Below are 18,021 nucleotides of genomic sequence, written 5' to 3' on the forward strand. Positions count from 1 at the left end.
ATCTCACCGAGGGTTTGAGACCCGTCGGCTACCCTCACCTGGTTTAGCCGACTTGTCGAAGCCATTGCCCGGGGTGTGGCCGCTGTCGCATGCAAACAGCTACGGGGAGCCACAGGTGAGAGCTGAGTGCCAGGTGGGGACCTAAGGTGGACTAACCGCCCTGAAAAGGACGCGACATGTTCCCCCACCAGAGGTGCTACCCCTCCCTGACACCCCTTACACAGAGGACTATGGCAAGCTGCTGTTGGCGACCTATGCCCCAGGAAGGGTAACGTGCAAGTAAGCTCTGGTTTCCTCCTATATTCCAAACCTGTATGGATTAGGGTTAGTTGTGGGCATGCTACATTGGTGTTGCAAGTGTGGCGATACTGGCAGGCTGCTCCCAGTTCATCCTGGGACTATGTTGGTCGTTGATGCATTTCACTGTATGTTTCAATGTACAGTGTCTATAAAAAGTACTTCCCCCAAGTTTCATGTTTTATTGTTTTACAACATTGAATCATAATGGATTTAATTTGGCTTTTTTTGACACTGATCAACAGAAAAAGACTCTTTCGTGCCAAAGTGAAAACAGATCTCTACAAAGTTATCTAAATTAATTAGAAACACAAAACAAAATAAAATAATTGATTGCACAAATATTCACTCCCTTTAATACAACATACAAAATCACCACTGGTGCAGCCAAATGGTTTTAAAAGTCACAAAATCAGTTAAATGGAGATCACCGTGTGCAAGTTAGTGTTTCAACTGACTGTAGTAAAAATACACTTGCAAGGTCCAAGTGCTGGTGAGTCAGTATCCTGGGAAAAACTACACCATGAAGACAAAATAACACTTCACGCAATTCTGCGAAAAGGTTATTAAAAAGCTCCAGTCAGGAGATGGATCCAAGAAAATTTCAAAGTCACTGAATATCCCTGGGGGTATAGTTAAGTTAATCATCAAGAAATGGAAAGAATGTGGCATAGCTGTAAATCTGCCTGCAGCAGGTTGTCCTCAAAGCCTGAGTGGCTGTGCATGATGGGGACTAGTGAGGGAGGCCAAGAGATCTACGACAACTCTGGAGGAGTTACAAGCCTCAGTGCTGAGACGGGAGAGACTGCACATACAACAACTGTTGCCCAAGTGCTTCATCAGCAGCAGATTTATGGGAGAGTGGCAAAGAGAAAGCCACTGTTGAAAAAAAAAACTAACATGAAATCTCAGCTAGAGTATGTCGGAAGGCATATGGGAGACTCTGAAGTCAGCCGTAAGATTCTATAGTCAGATGAAACCAAAACTGAGCTTTTTGGTTAGACTAAATGCTATGTTTGGCATAAGCCAAAGACCACACATCAAAAGCTCACCATTCCTACTGTCAAGCAGTGGCTGCATCATGCTGTGGGGATGCTTTACTGCAGCAGACCCTGGATGGCTTGTGAATGTAGAGGGTAAAATGAATGCAGCAATATACAGGGAAGTCCTGAAGGAAAACCTGATACAGTCTGCAAGAGAACTGCCACTAATCTGTTTTCCAGCAAGACAATGATCCTAAGCATAAAACCAAAGCTATACAGGAATGTTTTAAAAACAAAGTTAATGACTTGGAGCGGCCAAGTCAGAGTCCAGACCTCAAGCCAATTGAGAATGTGACTGGACTGAAAAAGGGCTGTTCACTCATGATCCCCATGCAATCTGACAGAGCTTGAGCAGTTTTGTAAAGAATGGGGAAAATTTGCAGCTGATAGAGACCTGTCCACACAGACTCAAGGTTGTAATTGCTGCCAAAGGTGCATCTATTAAATACTGACTTGAGGGAGTTAAGTAATTCTGGAATCAATTATTTTGTGTTTAATAAATGTAATAAACTTATACCAATTTGTTCTCACTTTGACACAGAAATGTCCTTTCTGTTGATCAGCATCAAAAAAGTCAAATTAAATCCACTGAGTCATTGTAAAACAACAAAACATGAAAACTTCCAGGTGGGGTGGTGAATACTTTTTATAAGCACTGGGGATGTGAGAAATAAGGCCAAGCTTTTGATGCTTACACTGTTCAGAAGAACACAAGAACACCCCTTTCCCAACATCCCACACACAAACACACCTCTAACCCCAGGACGGAGATTTATAACAAGGTTATCCATTTCACCGGATGATTAATCACTCAAATTCCTTCCAGAGAATGACTCTTGGAAGATTCAGCCAGCCTGGGGCAGCTGCTAACCAGCCCCTTGTGGAGCCATGAAATCACAGCACGTGCCCAAACCCCTTAGACAAGTCGTTCAGCTTTTAGGGTGTGAGCTTCACTCATAAGGCCAACATCCCCATTTGTCTCAAGAAGGGGTGGCACTGAGACATCCTGAACAACTCTATCCACAATGCATTCGGGGGGGGGGGGGGGGGACCTTTCAGGATTTAGATGCAATAAAGAGCAGAGTTCTGTTGCCATCAGGATGAGAGGACAGGCAGCAGTGTTCCCAGGCACAGTCCCTTCTCGGTGGTGAAAGCCCTGGTCTGGGGTAGTGCTGACAGAATCCCAGGGGATTAACTGCAGTTCATTTGCAGACAGTGGGACCGTGGTCGGGGGTAGTGCACCGATCGAATCAGATTTATTATCACTGACCTGATGTGGTGAAATTCTGTTGTTTTGCAGCAGTCATCATCATTGTGCACTGTGTTGCAACATGGTCCCATGACCATGATTGTTCTTGGCAAACTTTCCGATGGAAGTGGTTTGCCACTGCCTTCTGGGCAGAGTCTTTACAGAACTGGTGACCCCAGTCATTATCAGTACTTCTCAGAGATTGTCTGCCTGGCCTCAGAGGTCGCATAACCCAGACTTGTGGTATGCACCAGCTGCTCACACAACCATCCACCATCTACTCCCATGGCTCCACACGACCCTAACAGGGAAATCAGCAGGTGCTACATCTTGACCATGGGTGATGTGCAGGCCAGCAGAGGGAAGGAGTGGTTACACTTCTTTGATAATCGTGTCTCCACCCCACCACCCAGTAGTACAGTGCAGATCACAACAAATTACAAACCACGATGAACAGGTTACAACTTTACTCACTGCAACATAGGAGAACGAGGGGAGATTTGATGGAGGTACACAAAATTATGAGGGGTATAAATAGGATAAATGGAAACAGGTTTTCTCCACTGAGATTGGGGGAAACTAGAATGAGAGATTACAGATTAAGAACGAAAGGTGAAACGTTTAAGGGAAGCATCTTCACTCAGAGGGTGGTGTGTGGAATGAGCAGACAGCAGAAGTGGCGGATCCAAGATTTAAGAGGTTTGGACAGATACATAGATGTGGGGTTGTATGGGGGGGGGTGGTAATATGATCCAGTTGTGGGTCAATGAGTCGTCAGAATAATGTCAGCATGGATTGGATGGGGCGAAGGGATTGTTTCTGTACTGTAGTACTGACTGACTATAAATCATGAAATAAATAAAGGATAACAGCGCTCATGGACTGTTCAGAAATGTGATGATGGCAGGGAAACAGCATTTAGATGTTATCACCATCTGTAGTGGCTCTGGTCTCCCCATGAGGAAGTGGCAGAGGGATGTACAAGCTTAGTCATTAATACTGAGAGGGTGACGGCATTGTAATCGGTATACAATGGCCTGACGTTATGTTTCACTGTTGTCTAGGTGCTTCAAACAAAGCTGACTCTGACTTACAGAATACTCCACGTGGTTGTCAGTGTGTGCACAAATATCTATCCAACTCAGGAACAAACCAACAATAACAGAGTGAAAAGCCAAAACAAAATCATTGACATTCAAGGACCAAAAATCTCTGCCATTCTAAAAGAAATTAATATAATCGCCTCATCATAGGAAGGATGTGGAAGCTTTAGAGAGGGTGTGTGGAAATGTACCAGAATGACGAGAGACTTATGAGCATATGTTTTGTGAGTAAGGGCTTTTCTCTGGAGCGAAGGAGGATGAGAGATGACTTGATAGAGATGTACAATATGACAGAAGCAGACTGAGTCGACAGCCAGACTTTTTCCCTAGGTGGAAATAACTAATATGAGGGGACAATTTTAAGGTGATTTGGGGGGGGGGGGGATTCCTTTAAAAAAAAAACAGGATGGTGGGAGCACAGAATTCACTGCTGGGGTGGTGATGCAGGCAGATACATTAGGGAGACAAACTCTTAGACAGGTACATGGATAATAGAAAATGGAGACCTATGTAGAGGATTGTGGGTTAGATTGATCTTGGAGTAGGTTAAAAGACCAGCATAGAATTGTGTGCTGAAGAGCCAGTACTATGTTGCAGTGTTCCAAGTCAGATTATGTTTGACTCAAGGCAATTTGATTCCCAGCCTCCCATGTACTGAACAATTTCTGACAATGAACCAAGTTGCCAAAAGCCATAGGAAACAAAAACAGGACACCAATTGACAGAAGCACTGTGCAGAACTTTTCAAAGATCAATGCAGCGCAAACCTAGCACTTCATCAAGCATCAGGACAAGTGTAGAAAGTGGTCACCTCCAGAGACTCCATACATGTCCCACAGGGCAGACTGCAGATCAGAAAGGTTCACCGTGCAGGTTGTCAAGTCAGAAACAGGCCCAGTTAGTGCAGAGCCAACACTCTGTATAGTCACAATAACCTGGACCATAGCCCACCCTTCCATGTAGCTATCCAAACTTTTCTTAGATGCTCCAATCGAACCCACAACCACCGGCTCTGCCAGCAGCTTGTTCCACACTCCATCACACTAAGTGAAGATATTTCGCTGAGACATTTCACCTTTCACCCTTAACCCATGACCACTAATTATATTCTCATCCTACCTGCTTGTATTTACCCTATCTATACCCCTCATAATTTTGTACACCTCTATCAAATCTCCTCTCAATCTCCTGGGCTCCAGGGAATCAAGTCCAAACCTGTTCAACCTTTCCCTGTAACTCAGACCCTCAAGTCCCAGCAACATCCTTGTAAATTTTCTGTTCTTTCGATCTAAAGTCAACCATCAAGTACATTCACAACCATTTTAAAGATTAATCCTAATTCTGTTCCTCCCTATATTTCTCACCAAACTCCTTGTACATTTTCAGGGGTCATGAAAATTGTGCAATACATTTTGTATGGTTCTTTAAAATTGTCATAGTTGGGTAAGGGGGGGGTGGTACTGGGGTCAGGCTCCCACTAGCGATTAAATGCTCCCAATGGCGTGCCTCTCGAATAGCCTCTGAAAATTAAACGCTCCCAATGGGATGCGTCTCGAATAGCCTCTGAAAACCAAGTCCAGCTACTGAGCCTACCAAGCCCAGCTGAACACTTCTACTGACAGAAGAGGCAAAGGCTGGTTACTGGCACCTTAAAACTAGTCACTTTGGGCAGAGGAGGCTTGTTAGCCATGGTTGGCAGCTCAGCTGATGTGGAACACATGGGGAAGGCTTTGGGAGTAAACCCCAAGGAAAAATCCGGAGCTGGAGTCCTTAAGGCAGTCCTATGTTGAGATCACCACTGACTGGCAACTCCTGTCACACCGCTGTGCCGAACTGCAACAGTCTCTGCCGTTTCTTTGGGCTGAACAGCTGTATGGAGAGCTGCTGTACTGGCACCAGTTTGCTCTCCGTATCATACTGCCTGGCTTGCACAGCAACATAGACAGCTAGGACGCAGCATCCATTTTCAAACCCAGTGGAGGGCCTCCCAGATTTGGCATATACTTTTATATATCCATTCTCACACCGTGAACCCATGAGACCAAAGGCAACACAAATAAGGACTTACATTTGACCACAATCCCCTCCACACAGACGATGTTGCTGAGGAAACGCGAGGTCAAGGTACGTGGACTGACATGCTTGGAGCCAAAGCTGCCTTCCAGGCCAATGTAGAAGTCCTCAAACTGTTTGGCATAGGTGGCATCGATGGAAGCAACAAAGTCCTTCAAAGCACGCTGGAAGGCCAAAAGCTCCTCAAAAGAGTTGTTCAGTAGCCTAGAAGAGGGTATTAGAGGTAAACAGTTACTTTGTGGATCGATATTTATTTTAATTTTACTTAGAGATACAGCATGAAACAGGCCTTTCTGGCCCAATGAGCCACACATCACAGCAACCCACCCACTTTACACCAGGCTGATCACAGGACAATTTACAATCACCAATTAACCTACCAACTGGGAGATCTTTGGACTGTGAAAGGTAACCAGAGGGCCCGGAGGAAACCCACAGTCACAGGGAGATCATACAGATTCCTTACGGACAGCAGAATACTGCACAAGGACTCCCAAGTCCTTTGTTGCACAGTATTTTGAAATCTCTTCCTGTTTTAGAAAATAGTCTGCACACTTCCTTCCAAGGTGCATGTGCTTGCACTATATCCCATCTGCAACTAGTTCACTCATCCTCCTAATCAGTCCTTCTGTAGCCTCTCTGCTTCCACATTACCTGCCCTTCCACATATCTTCATATCATCCACAAACTTGCCCACAAAACCATCAATTCCATCATGCAAATGATTCACATACAATGCTAAAAGAAGTGGTCCCTACACCGACCACTGTGGAAAACCCCTGGTCACCAGCACCCAACCAGAGAAGGCCCCCTTTTTCACAGCCTTTACCTCACGCCAATCAGCCAATCTTCTAACCATGCTGGTATATTTCCTATAATACAATTGGCTCTTAACTTGTTAAGCAGCCACACGTATGGCCCAGTCCATCACAAAGAGGCACCATTATCTTCTTAGCACATCAGCTTAGTTTTTAATGTTTCTGCTACAGTGTTTACAGATTGTCGGGTATAATGTGGCCATCACTGAATCGTGGCTGGGTGCCCAAGGTTATATATTGTGTCAGAATTCTTTGAGATTACAAGTAGGATAGATAAAGGGGATGCTGTGGAAGTTGTACATTTGGACTTTGAGGCCTTTGACAAGGTGCCACACGAGGCAGCTTACCAAGTTAAGAGCCCATGGTATTACAGGAAAGTTACCTGTATGATTACAGCATGGGCTGATTGCTAGGAGGCAGCGAATGAGAATAAATGGACCCTTTTCTGGTTCGCTGCCAGTAACTAGTGGTGTTCCGCAGGGGTTGGTATTGGGACCACTTCTTTTTATGCTGTATATCAATGATTGAGATGATGGACTAGAATGCTTTGTTGCCAAGTTTGCAGATGATACGACGATTGGTGAAGCAGCAGGTAGGGCTGAGGAAACAGGAAGGCTGAAGGACTTAGATTAGGAGAATGGGCAAGAGAGTGGCAAGTAAAATACAACGTTGGAAAATGCATGGTCATGCACTTCAGTAGTAGAATATGCAGACTATTTTCTAAAAGGAGGGAAAACCCAAAAATCTGAGATACAAAGGGACTTGGGAATCCATGTGCAGAGCATCCTAAAGGTTAATTTGCAGGTTGAGCTGGTGGTGAGGAAGGCAAATGCAATGTTAACATTCATTTCAAGAGGTCTAGAATAAAAGAGAAAGGATGCGATTCTGAGGCTTTATAAAGCTCTGGTGAAGCCTTACCTTGAGTGTTGTGAACAGTTTCGGGCTCCTTATCGAAAAGGTGTGCTGGCATTGGAGAGGGTCCAGAGGCAGTTTACAATTATGATTCTGGGAATGAAAGGCTTATCATACAAGGAGCGTTTGATAGCTCTGGGCCTGTACTTGCTGGAATTTAGAAGGATGAGGATGGATCTCATTGAAACCTTTTGAACATTGAAAGGCCAAGATGGTAGATGTAGAATGTAGAAAGGATGTAACCCCACGGTGGGGGAGTCTAGGACAAGAGGGCACAACCTCAGGATAGAGGGATGTCATTTAAAACAGATGCAGAAAAATTTCTTTGGTGGGGAGTAAGTGGAACAGGCCACGTTGTTAGGTCTCTTTAAGGCGGAGATTGATAGTTTCTTGATGGCCCAGGCAAAGGTCCAGGGGAGAAGGCCTGGGACTGGGGCTGAGGAGGAAAGGATCAGCCATGATTGAATGGCAGAGCAGACTCAATCAGCCAAATGGCCCAATTCTGCTCCCATATCTTATGGTCTTAATAAAACAATCGTGAAGCAACAAGTTTTGTGCCTCTTCCCTGACTTCTGAAAGAACCTGGATTTTAAAAAATCAGAATCCAACATTCATAAACACAAGATATTCTGCAAGATACTTCCAGCATCTAGATACTTACTGATGAGCTCTTTTCTCGTTCTTTCTGCGAAGATCATTAATGTTGACAATCAGTCGGTACAAGTTTTGATTGATCATATCGCTAACCTTGCTCTGATAAATCCCCTGATCTTGCTGTAAAAACATTTCAAAACAAAATTATATTTGCTGCTATAAGCCTAGCATCACCTTAGAAAACTAGAGATACCAACCGACTATGAAGAGCGTTCCAACTATTTGCATCACCGTCTGGTATGGGGGGGGGGGGGGCACTGCACAGAATTGGAAAAGGCTGCAGGAAGTTGTAAACTCAGCCATCATGGGCACGAACTTCCCCAGCATCCAGGCACCATCAAAAGCCGATGCCTCAAGAAAGCGACATCATTGAGGACCCCAATCAATCAGGGCATGCCCTCTACCCGTCGCTACCAATAATGAGCCCGAGGACAGATACTCAACATGTCAGGAACAGCTTCTTCCCCTGTCATCAAGTTTCTGAATGGACAATGAGCCATGGTACACCACAGCAATACCTTTTCCTTTTTTTGTACTTTTTTTTAATAAAAAACTATAAATTACAGCAAGTATATATTATACATTGCAGTGAACTGTTGCCAGAAAACAACACATTTCATGATATGTACATGACATGATACTACACAGGAGATTCTGCAGATGCTGGAAATCCAGAGCAACACACAAAATGCTGCAGGAACCGAGCAGGTCAGGCAGCATCCAGGAAAAGAACATTGGGAGGTGATAGGTTGAAAAGGCAAAGGATTGGAAAAGAAGGAATCGATCAGAGTGGATCATGGGAGAAAGAGAAAGAAGAGTGTTACTGAGGAGGGTGGGCGAAGAGGTGTTAGGCAGGTGAGAAGTAGTAGCATGAGGCCAGAGTGGGAAAATGAAAAAGAGGGAAAAGGGAAAGGGATCGGGATCATCCTTGTCAGACACACATCCATCATTATACAAGATGACAGGAACACGTCACATGCCATCTGTCCATATTATTGCCCAAGAGATGGGAAAGAAGAGTGATCTTGGGGTCTGAGTCCGTTGGACACTCAAAGCTGCTGCGCAGGTTGACTCTGTGGTTAAAAAGGCATACGGCGTATTGGCCTTCATCAACCGTGGGATTGAGTACAAGAACCGAGGGGTAATGTTGCAGCTATACAGGACCCTGGTCAGACCCCACTTGGAGTACTGTGCTCACTATAGGAAGGATGCAGAAACCACAGAAAGGGTGCAGAGAAGATTTACAAGGATGTTGCCTGGATTGTGGAGCGTGCCTTATGAGAACAGGTTGAGTGAACTCGGCCTTTTCTCCTTGGAGCGATTTTAGATGAGAGGTGACCTGACAGAGGTGTATCAGGCATCGATCGTGTGGATAGTCAAGAGCTTTTCCCCCCCAGGGCTGAAATGGCTAGCACGAGAGGGAATAGTCTTAAGGTGCTTGGAAGTAGTTACAGAGGAGATGTCAGGGGTAAGTTTTTTGTATTATGCAGAGTGGTGAATGTGTGGAATGGGCTGCTGGCGACAGTGGTGGAGGTGGATACGATAGGGTCTTTTAAGAGACTTTTGGATAGGTATATGGAGCTTAGAAAAATAGAGGGCTATGGGCAACCCGAGGTAATTTCTAAGGTAAAGGCATTTTCAGCACAGCATTGTGGGCCGAAGGGCCCGTATTGTGCTGTAGTTTTTCTACATTTCCAACATCTTTCAACTGCATCCACACTCTGACCAAAGGCATTGCAGATGACAGGACCCCAGCGCACAACACGAAGATTCTGATCAAAAGATAGTTCTAAAACTACCCACTCTCGCCAGGAAGGAGGTACAGGAACATCAGGAAAGGGACTGTCAGACTGGGTAACAGCTTCTTCCCTCAGGCTGTGACACTAATACCTACTGTGTGTTTACCTGTGCTGTGTTCTACATGCATTTTGAATGATATTTTATTAATGTATTGATGGTAATATTTGGCTTTATGTGCTGTGCTTTGTGGGTGCACAGTGGTCCAGAGGAACAACATCTAGATCTACGTATGTACAGTCAGAAGACAATAAAATTTAAAGTGAAGACAGGCAATTCGGGAATTATGCCAAGAATTTGGAACCAAAGTCACAGTTCAGAATACTAATAAGCAGGACTGACACAAGGGATTGTGGCCAAACTATTTCTTAACTAATGGCCAGAGCAGCGGCCAAGATGAACTGAACAGATTGAGGGATTGACTGGCCCTCGTTTATCCAGAGCCCAAGGATTCAACTAACACAGATGCAGAAAATATCCACAAGGATGCGGCCACAACTGGAGTGCTTCAGAATCAAGTTTGCTGTCGCGGAGATGCTGTTTTGTGGCAGCAGTGCAGTGCAATAGATACATTTTCATTAGGAATACATATAAACAAACTCAATGCACAAAGACAGCAAAGTATTCACGGTTCACTGTCGATTCTAACATCTGAGGAAGCTGTTCCTGGAACTTTGGGTGTGTGTCTTCAACTCCTGTTATCTCTTCCCTGATGGTAGTGATGGTTTGCGTGATATAGGGAGAGGAGGAGTGGGTTAGGACGAGTGCCCTAATTCTGCTGCAATATCTCATGGTGTTAAACCACTACCGGAGAGCGCAGAACAGCACGGGTACAGGCCCTTCAGCCCACAATGGTATACCAAATCAATTAGTAATCAAAAGGCCAACTAAACTAGTCCCCTCGGACTTAGCCATGTCGGAGGATAGGACTGGGGGGGATCCTCTCCCCAATGACATCCACTGACACCGGGGGCCTCCGACCCGACCACAACAGTCCTTCCCAATACTGCTCCCCCACCGGCAGCTACCGGGGGATCCACCCTCCACCCCATGGACTGAACACCGGGAATGCTCCCCATCCCACCAGCGGCGTGCAGGGTGCCTTCACCCCGGGGCCCGGACCCCGGCTGACCTGGGTGCACATTACCACCCAGCCCGCCGAGCTCCCTTTTCCTCCCCTGGCAGCAGCAAGCCCGAGCCCTGTCCCAGGCCCTCTCTCAGCGCACCTCATCATCCAGGAAGTCCAGGTACTCCCGTTGCGCCTCCCTCAGAGCCGGCTCGTCCGCCATGGTTCCCTCCTTCCAGCTTCAGCTTTTCGCGCCAAACGTCTGGTCACATGTCTAGGACGTCCTCCTCAAATTAACATATCTGGCGGGTAAGGCGCTGCACCAATCGGAGGGCGAGTTCGTATTCTAATTGCTGCTGTTAGCATAAGACGGTGGTTCGTTACGTCACCTCGTAGCCCCGCTCACTGGCCCGGCGCTTGTGAAGCCGTCAGATTGTTGAGGGAGGGCCTCGGGCGGTAGCCATATAGTCCTACTTTTATAAAATTTCAAAGAACATTTATTATTAAAATACATAAATGTCACCATATACGATATTGAAGACACTTTCTTGCGGTTATGTACAGTAAATGCTAAGAAACAGAATAAAACCAATTCAAAAACCACACAAGAATGATAATGTGCAAAAGACAACAACCTGTGCAAATACAAAAGAAAATAAATAATAATGATAAATATATAAGCAATAAATATCGAGAACATGAGATGAAGAGTGCTTGTAAGAGTCAAGAGTACTCAGAGGAGAGAGGGCAAGCAGCCAGAAGTCTTGGTACATGTTGGTGCCAATGACACAGACAGAAAAAGAGAGGAGGTCCTGAAGGAAGATTACTGGGAGCTAGGAAGAAAATTGAAAAGCCGAACTTCCAGAGTAATAATCTCAGGATTACTGCCTGAGCCATGCACTAATGAAGGTAAGAATAGCAGAATTAAGCAGATGAATGAGTGGCTAAGTAACTGGTGCAGGGGGCAGGGCTTCAAATAATTGGATCATTGGGATCTATTTTGGGGGAGGAATGACTTATACAAAAACGATGGGTTACACCTGAACTCAAAGGGTACTCATATCCTGGCGGGATTGTTTAATATAGCTGATAGGGAGGGTTTAAACTAAGTTGGCAGAGGGAAGGAAACCAGGGTGTCAGGGTCGAGGAAGAGGAAAATAGAAATAAGTCAAAGATGGCAAGAAGGACAGGCAGGTGAATAGGCAGGATAAGCGGGAGGAGAAGATCGCAGTGCGCACGGCCTCTCCGGAGATGAATATCTGTAATCTGTCAAGTAGGATGCCGTGCACAATTCTGATTTGATGGAGGCAGATGTGACAGCATGGAGGAACATCTGGTGAAACTTCTGAAATGCCTGGTTCGCTGCCGCCGCTGCTGTGTGATCCGAAATCTCCGGAGGGGAAGGCCCTGAATCCTCAGCTTTGCCTGTTGCCCGGCAGCCGGGGCCGGGGTTGAAGCGCTCAGCAGAGATGGTGCTCGGTGCTCGGTGTCGGAGGGCTGGTTGGAGGCTCGAAGTTTTCGGACGGACTCAGAGTTGGACTGTGGTCAGGTGCTTCCAGGGTGCTGCATCAGCAAGTTTGCGGCGCTGGAAGCTCATGGCAGGGAGAGCTTCTCCCTTCTACCGTCTGCATGAGATGTTGGGCTATTGGGACTTGGAGACTCTTTTTTTTTACTGTGCCCATGGTCTGCTCTTATCAAAGTATGGTTTTGCTTTGTACTGTTGTAACTATATGTTATAATTATGTGGTTTTCATCAGTTTTAGTCTTGGTCTGTCTTGTGTTTCTGTGATATCATACCGGAGGAACATTGTATCATTTTTTAATGCATGCATTTCTAAATGACAATAAATGAGGACTGAGTGTCCTCATAATCTAATCTAATCTAATTTGCTGTGTGATAAAGATATAGCAAAATCGGTAACACATACTGATCTAAATGTACTGTACTTAGTGCATGCAGTATTAGAAATAAAATGGATGACCTTGTAGTACAGCTATAGGTTAAAAGATATGACATTGTGGCCATCACCGAGTCATGGCTAAATGATGGATGTGATTGGGAGCTGAATGTCCAAGGATATACAGTGTATAGGAAATGTAGATAACGAGAGAGGTTAAGGCCAAAATAAAAGCAAAACAGACGGCGTACAAGGAAGCAAAAATTAGTGGGAAAACTGAGGACTGGACGACTTTTAAAAACTTACAGAAGGAAACTAAGAAAGTCATTAGGAAAGAAAAGATGAATTATGAAAGGAAGTTGGAAATTAACATAAAAAAGGATACTAAGAGTTTTTTTTAAATATATGAAGAATAAAAGAGTGACACGGGTATATATAGGACTGATTGAAAATGATGCTGGAGAAATTACAATGGGTAACAAAGAGATGGCAGAGGAACTAAGTGAATATTTTGCATCAGTCTTCACAGTGGAAGACATTAGCAACATACCTGATAGTCAGAGGTCTCAGGGAATAGAATTAGGTACAGTCAAGATTACTAGAGATAAAGTGCTTGGGAAGCTAAATGGACTAAGAATAGGTAAGTCTCCCGGACCGGATGAGGTGCACCCACGGGTTCTGAAGGAGGTGGCTTTGGAGATTATGGAGGCATTGGAAATGATCTTCCAGGAATCTATAGACTCTGGCATGGTTCCAGAAGTCGCAAATGTTGTTCCGCTGTTTAAGAAAGGAGGGAGGCAGCAAAAAGAAAATTACAGACCTATTAGTCTGACATCGGTAGTTGGAAAGTAATTGGAGTCGATCCTCAAGGACGAGGTTATGAAATACCTTGAGGTGCATGACAAGATAGGCCCAAGCCAACATGGTTTCATGAAGGGAAGATCCTGCCTCACCAACCTATTAGAATTTCTTGACGTAATCTCAAATAAGATTGACAAGGGAGAGGCTGTGGATGTTGTGTATTTGGATTTTCAAAAGGCCTTCAATAAGGTGCCGCATAAGAGGCTGCTTAACAAGACGAGAGCCCATGGAATTACAGGAAAGATATTGGAATTGGTGGAGCATTGGCTGATAGGCAGAAAGCAAAATGTGGGAATAAAGGGATCCTATTCTGATTGGTTGTCAGTTACTAGTGGTGTTCCACAGGGGTCGGTGTTGGGGCCGCTTCTTTTTACAATGTATATCGATGATTTAGATGATGAATTAAATGGTTTTGTGGCTAAGTTTGCGGATGACACCAAGATAGGTGGAGGAGCAGGAGGTGTTGAAGAAACGGAAAGGTTGCAGAGAGACTTGGTCAGTTTAGGAGAGTGGGCAAAGAAATGGCAGATGAGATACAATGTTGAGAAATGTACAGTTGTACATTTTGGAAGAAGAAATAATCTGGCAGATTATTATTTAGGTGGGGAGAAAATTCAAAAATCGGAAGTGCAAGGGGACTTGGGGGTCCTCGTGCAGGATACCCTAAAGGCTAACCACCAGGTTGGATCGGCAGTAAGGAAAGCGAATGCTGTGTTGGCATTTATTTCAAGAGGAATAGTGTGTAAGAGTAAGGAGGTGTTGATGAGGCTCTATGGGGCACTGATGAGACCTCATTTGGAATACTGTGTGCAATTTTGGGTCCCCTATCTTAGAAGGGATGCAGTGGTGTTGGAGAGAGTTCAGAGAAGATTTACGAGGATGATTCCTGGAATGCAGGGGCTAATATATGAGGAGCGTTTGTCGGCTCTTGGACTGTATTCATTAGAGTATAGAAGAATGAGAGGGAATCTCATAGAAACATTTCGAATGTTGAGAGTATTGGACAGAGTAGATGTGGAAAGGCTGTTTCCCTTGGTGGGTGAGTCCAGGACAAGTCTTAGAATTAGAGGGTATCCATTTAAAACAGAAATGAGGAGAAATTTTTTTTAGCCAGAGGGTTGTGGATTTATGGAATTTGTTGCCACATACAGCTGTGGAGGCCCGATCATTGAGGGTGTTTAAGGAGGAGATTGATAGGTATCTAATTAGTCAGGGTGTCAAGGGATATGGGAAAAAGCCAGAAATTGGAACTAAATGGGAGAATAGAATTAGCTCATGGTGGAGTGGTGGAGCAGACTCGATGGGCCGAATGGCCTACTTCTGCTCCTTTGTCTTGTGATCTTGTGAAGTTATGGGAAGAGTTCAGAGTTGGGTTGAGTGAAGTTATCTCCTGGCGGTCAAGGGGCGTTAAGTGTTGCTGACCCCTCTTGAGGAGATCCCTCACACAACAAAGCTGAATTCTTCATCTCCCAGTCTACCTCATCGTGGCCGTTGATCGCATGCACTTTCTCTGTAGCTGTATTTTAACATTATGTTCTGTAACACACAAAATGCTGGAGGAACTCAGCAGGCCAGGCAGCATCAATGGAAGAGTACAGTCGACGTTTTGGGCCGAGACCCTTCAGTAGGACTAGGAAGATTTAAGCTTCTTCAGGATAGGCATCCCGGGAAGAGATTTTGCAGTGTAGTAGTTCAGGGCCTCGGCCTGAAATGTCGACTGTACTTTTTTCCATCGATGCTGCCTGGCCTGTTGAGTTCCTCCAGCATTTTGTGTGTGTGTGTGTTGCTCGGATTTCCAGCATCCGGAGATTTTCTCCTGCTTGTGACTATATTCTGTTTTCAACCACGTCCGCGTACTTGTGCATGGTATGATCTGTCTGGATCGCATGCAGACAAAACCTTTCCATGTTAGCTTTCGTGTTAATTAGTTTGACACAAGATTGCAAAGGGCTTGAATCAAGTTTTATAGCATAAACACAGGAGATTTAACAGTTGCATATGTCATGAAATATGTTGTTCCACAGCAGCAGAGCAGTGCAATAGATAAAAATCTATAAACTACCATAAGAAATATCTATATATATAAATAAGTAGTGCAAAAAGAGATCAAAAAAAGAGAAAGTATGTTGAGGTGTTCGTAAACACGAGGAAATCTGCAGATGCTGGAATTTCAAGCAACACACATAAAAATTGCTGGTGAACGCAGCAGGCCAGGCAGCATCTATAGGAAGTGCTACAGTCGATGTTTCGGGCCACACATTTTAATTCCACGTCCCATTCCCATTCTGATATGTCTATCCACAGCCTCCGCTACTGTCAAGATGAAGCCACACTCAGGTTGGAGGAACAACACCTTATGTTTTGTCTGGGTAGCCTCCAACCTGATGAACGTTGACTTCTCTAACTTCCGTTAATGCCCCATCTCCCCCTCGTACCCCATCCGTTATTTATTTATTATTATTATTGTATATATATTTTTTTCCTCTCTCCTTTTTCTCACTCTGTCCCTCTCACTATACTCCTTGCCCATCCTCTGGGCTTCCCCCTCCCCCTTTTCCTTCTCCCTGGACCTCCCGTCCCATAATCCTCTCATATCCCCTTTGCCAATCACCTGTCCAGCTCTTGGCTCCATCCCTCCCCCTCCTGTCTTCTCCTATCATTTCAGATCTCCCCCTCCCCCTCCCACTTTCAAATCTCTTAATAGCTCTTCTTTCAGTTAGTCCTGATGAAGGGTCTCGGCCCAAAACGTCGACTGTACCTCTTCGTATAGATGCTGCCTGGCCTGCTGCGTTCACCAGCAATTCTCATGTGTGTTGCTTGAGGTGTTCATGATAAGTGTGAGTGTTCTTGATGGTAGCGATGAGAAGAGGGCATATCCTGGGTAATGAGGGTCCTTTGTGATGGATGCCGCCTTTTTCAGGCATCATCGTTTGAAGGCTCCTGGACACTGGGGAAGATAGGTGTTGAGTTTACAACTTTCTGCAGCTTTGTCCAATTCTGTGCAGTGGCTCCTCCATAACCAGACGGTGGAGCAACCAGTTAGAATGCTCTCCATGGTACAGCTGTAGAAATTTGCAAGCCTTTGGTTACTACCATGCCTCCTCAAACTCCTCATGAAACAAGTAAAAGAAGAGCAAAAGTTAGGTGGGATGAGAATAGGTTCTCTTAAGGATCAGTACCTTCATTTGTGTAGGACCAATGGAGATGAACAAGGAGGTTGATGGGAAGGTAGAGAGGGACAGTTCACTCCGTCACCACAGTCAATACGCAGGATGACACGGAAGTCACTGTTGACACTGTGGCCAGAGCAGAAACCTGACCAAAGGGTTTCAAGCCAGAAGTTCCAGGACAGTTGGCTGCCTGCAACATACGTGCTTATAGAAATCAAGTTCAGGTTGAATTGTCATTCAGCCATACTTGTATATTCATAATTACAGCCAAACAAAGCAGAGTTCCTCTGGCGCCAAGATGCAAAAACACAGTACCAACAGCCATAAACAGCACAAAGCATATATCAGAGTTCAAAGAAAATTTTATTATCAAAGTACATATATGTCCCCATATACAACCAGTTATTTTCTTCTCGGCATACTCGATAAACCTGTAGAATAATAACCATAACTGAAAGACCACCCAACTAGGGCGGTCAACCAGACTGCAGAAGACAACAAACTGTGCAAATACAAAAAGAAGAAATAATAATTGCAGGGTCCTATATAGGACTCTGGTCAGACCCCTCTTGGAGTACTGTGCTCAGTTCTGGTCGCCTCACTACAGGAAGGATGTGGAAACCATAGAAAGGGTGCAGAGGAGATTTACAAGGACGTTATGTGGATTGGGGAGCATGCCTTATGAGAATAGGTTGAATGAACTCGGCCTTTTTTCCTTGGAGAGATGGAGGATTAGAGGTGACCTGATAGAGGTGTATAGGATGATGAGAGGCATTGATCACGTGGATGGTCGGAGGCTTTTTCCCAGGGCTGGAATGGCTAGCATGAGAGGGCACAATTTTAAGGTGCTTGGAAGTAGGTACAGAGGAGAAGTCACGGGTAATTTTTTTATGCAGAGTGTAGTGAATGGGCTGCCGGTGACAGTGGTGGAGGCAAATACGATAGGGTCTTTTAAGAGTCTTTTAGACAGGTACATGGAGCTTAGAAAAATAGAGGGCTATAGGTAACCCTAGTTAATTCCTGAGGTAGGGACATATTCAGCACAACTGTGTGGGCTGAAGGGCCTGTATTGTGCTGTAG

At 45.0% G+C, this 18,021-nt stretch overlaps 1 protein-coding gene across 4 annotated transcripts in view; it reads right to left on the reverse strand.

Moving 5' to 3' along the window:
• mcm3 (minichromosome maintenance complex component 3) overlaps positions 1-18,021 on the reverse strand; it is an 84,838-nt gene that overhangs the window by 52,878 nt on the left and 13,939 nt on the right. For 2 of the 4 annotated variants that reach the window (XM_072264709.1, XM_072264711.1), the window contains 3 exons: positions 11,173-11,482; positions 8,157-8,269; positions 5,761-5,969 (listed from right to left, as the gene is read on the reverse strand). In XM_072264709.1, coding sequence (XP_072120810.1) covers positions 5,761-5,969; positions 8,157-8,269; positions 11,173-11,235 — 385 coding nt within the window. In that variant the 5' untranslated portion in view covers positions 11,236-11,482. Of the gene's footprint in view, positions 1-5,760; positions 5,970-8,156; positions 8,270-11,172; positions 11,486-18,021 lie in introns of all 4 variants that reach the window. The other 2 variants (XM_072264708.1, XM_072264710.1) reach the window with 1 other exon arrangement.

Source organism: Mobula birostris, chromosome 8 (genome assembly GCF_030028105.1).
Source record: "Mobula birostris isolate sMobBir1 chromosome 8, sMobBir1.hap1, whole genome shotgun sequence".
NCBI lineage: Eukaryota > Metazoa > Chordata > Chondrichthyes > Myliobatiformes > Myliobatidae > Mobula > Mobula birostris.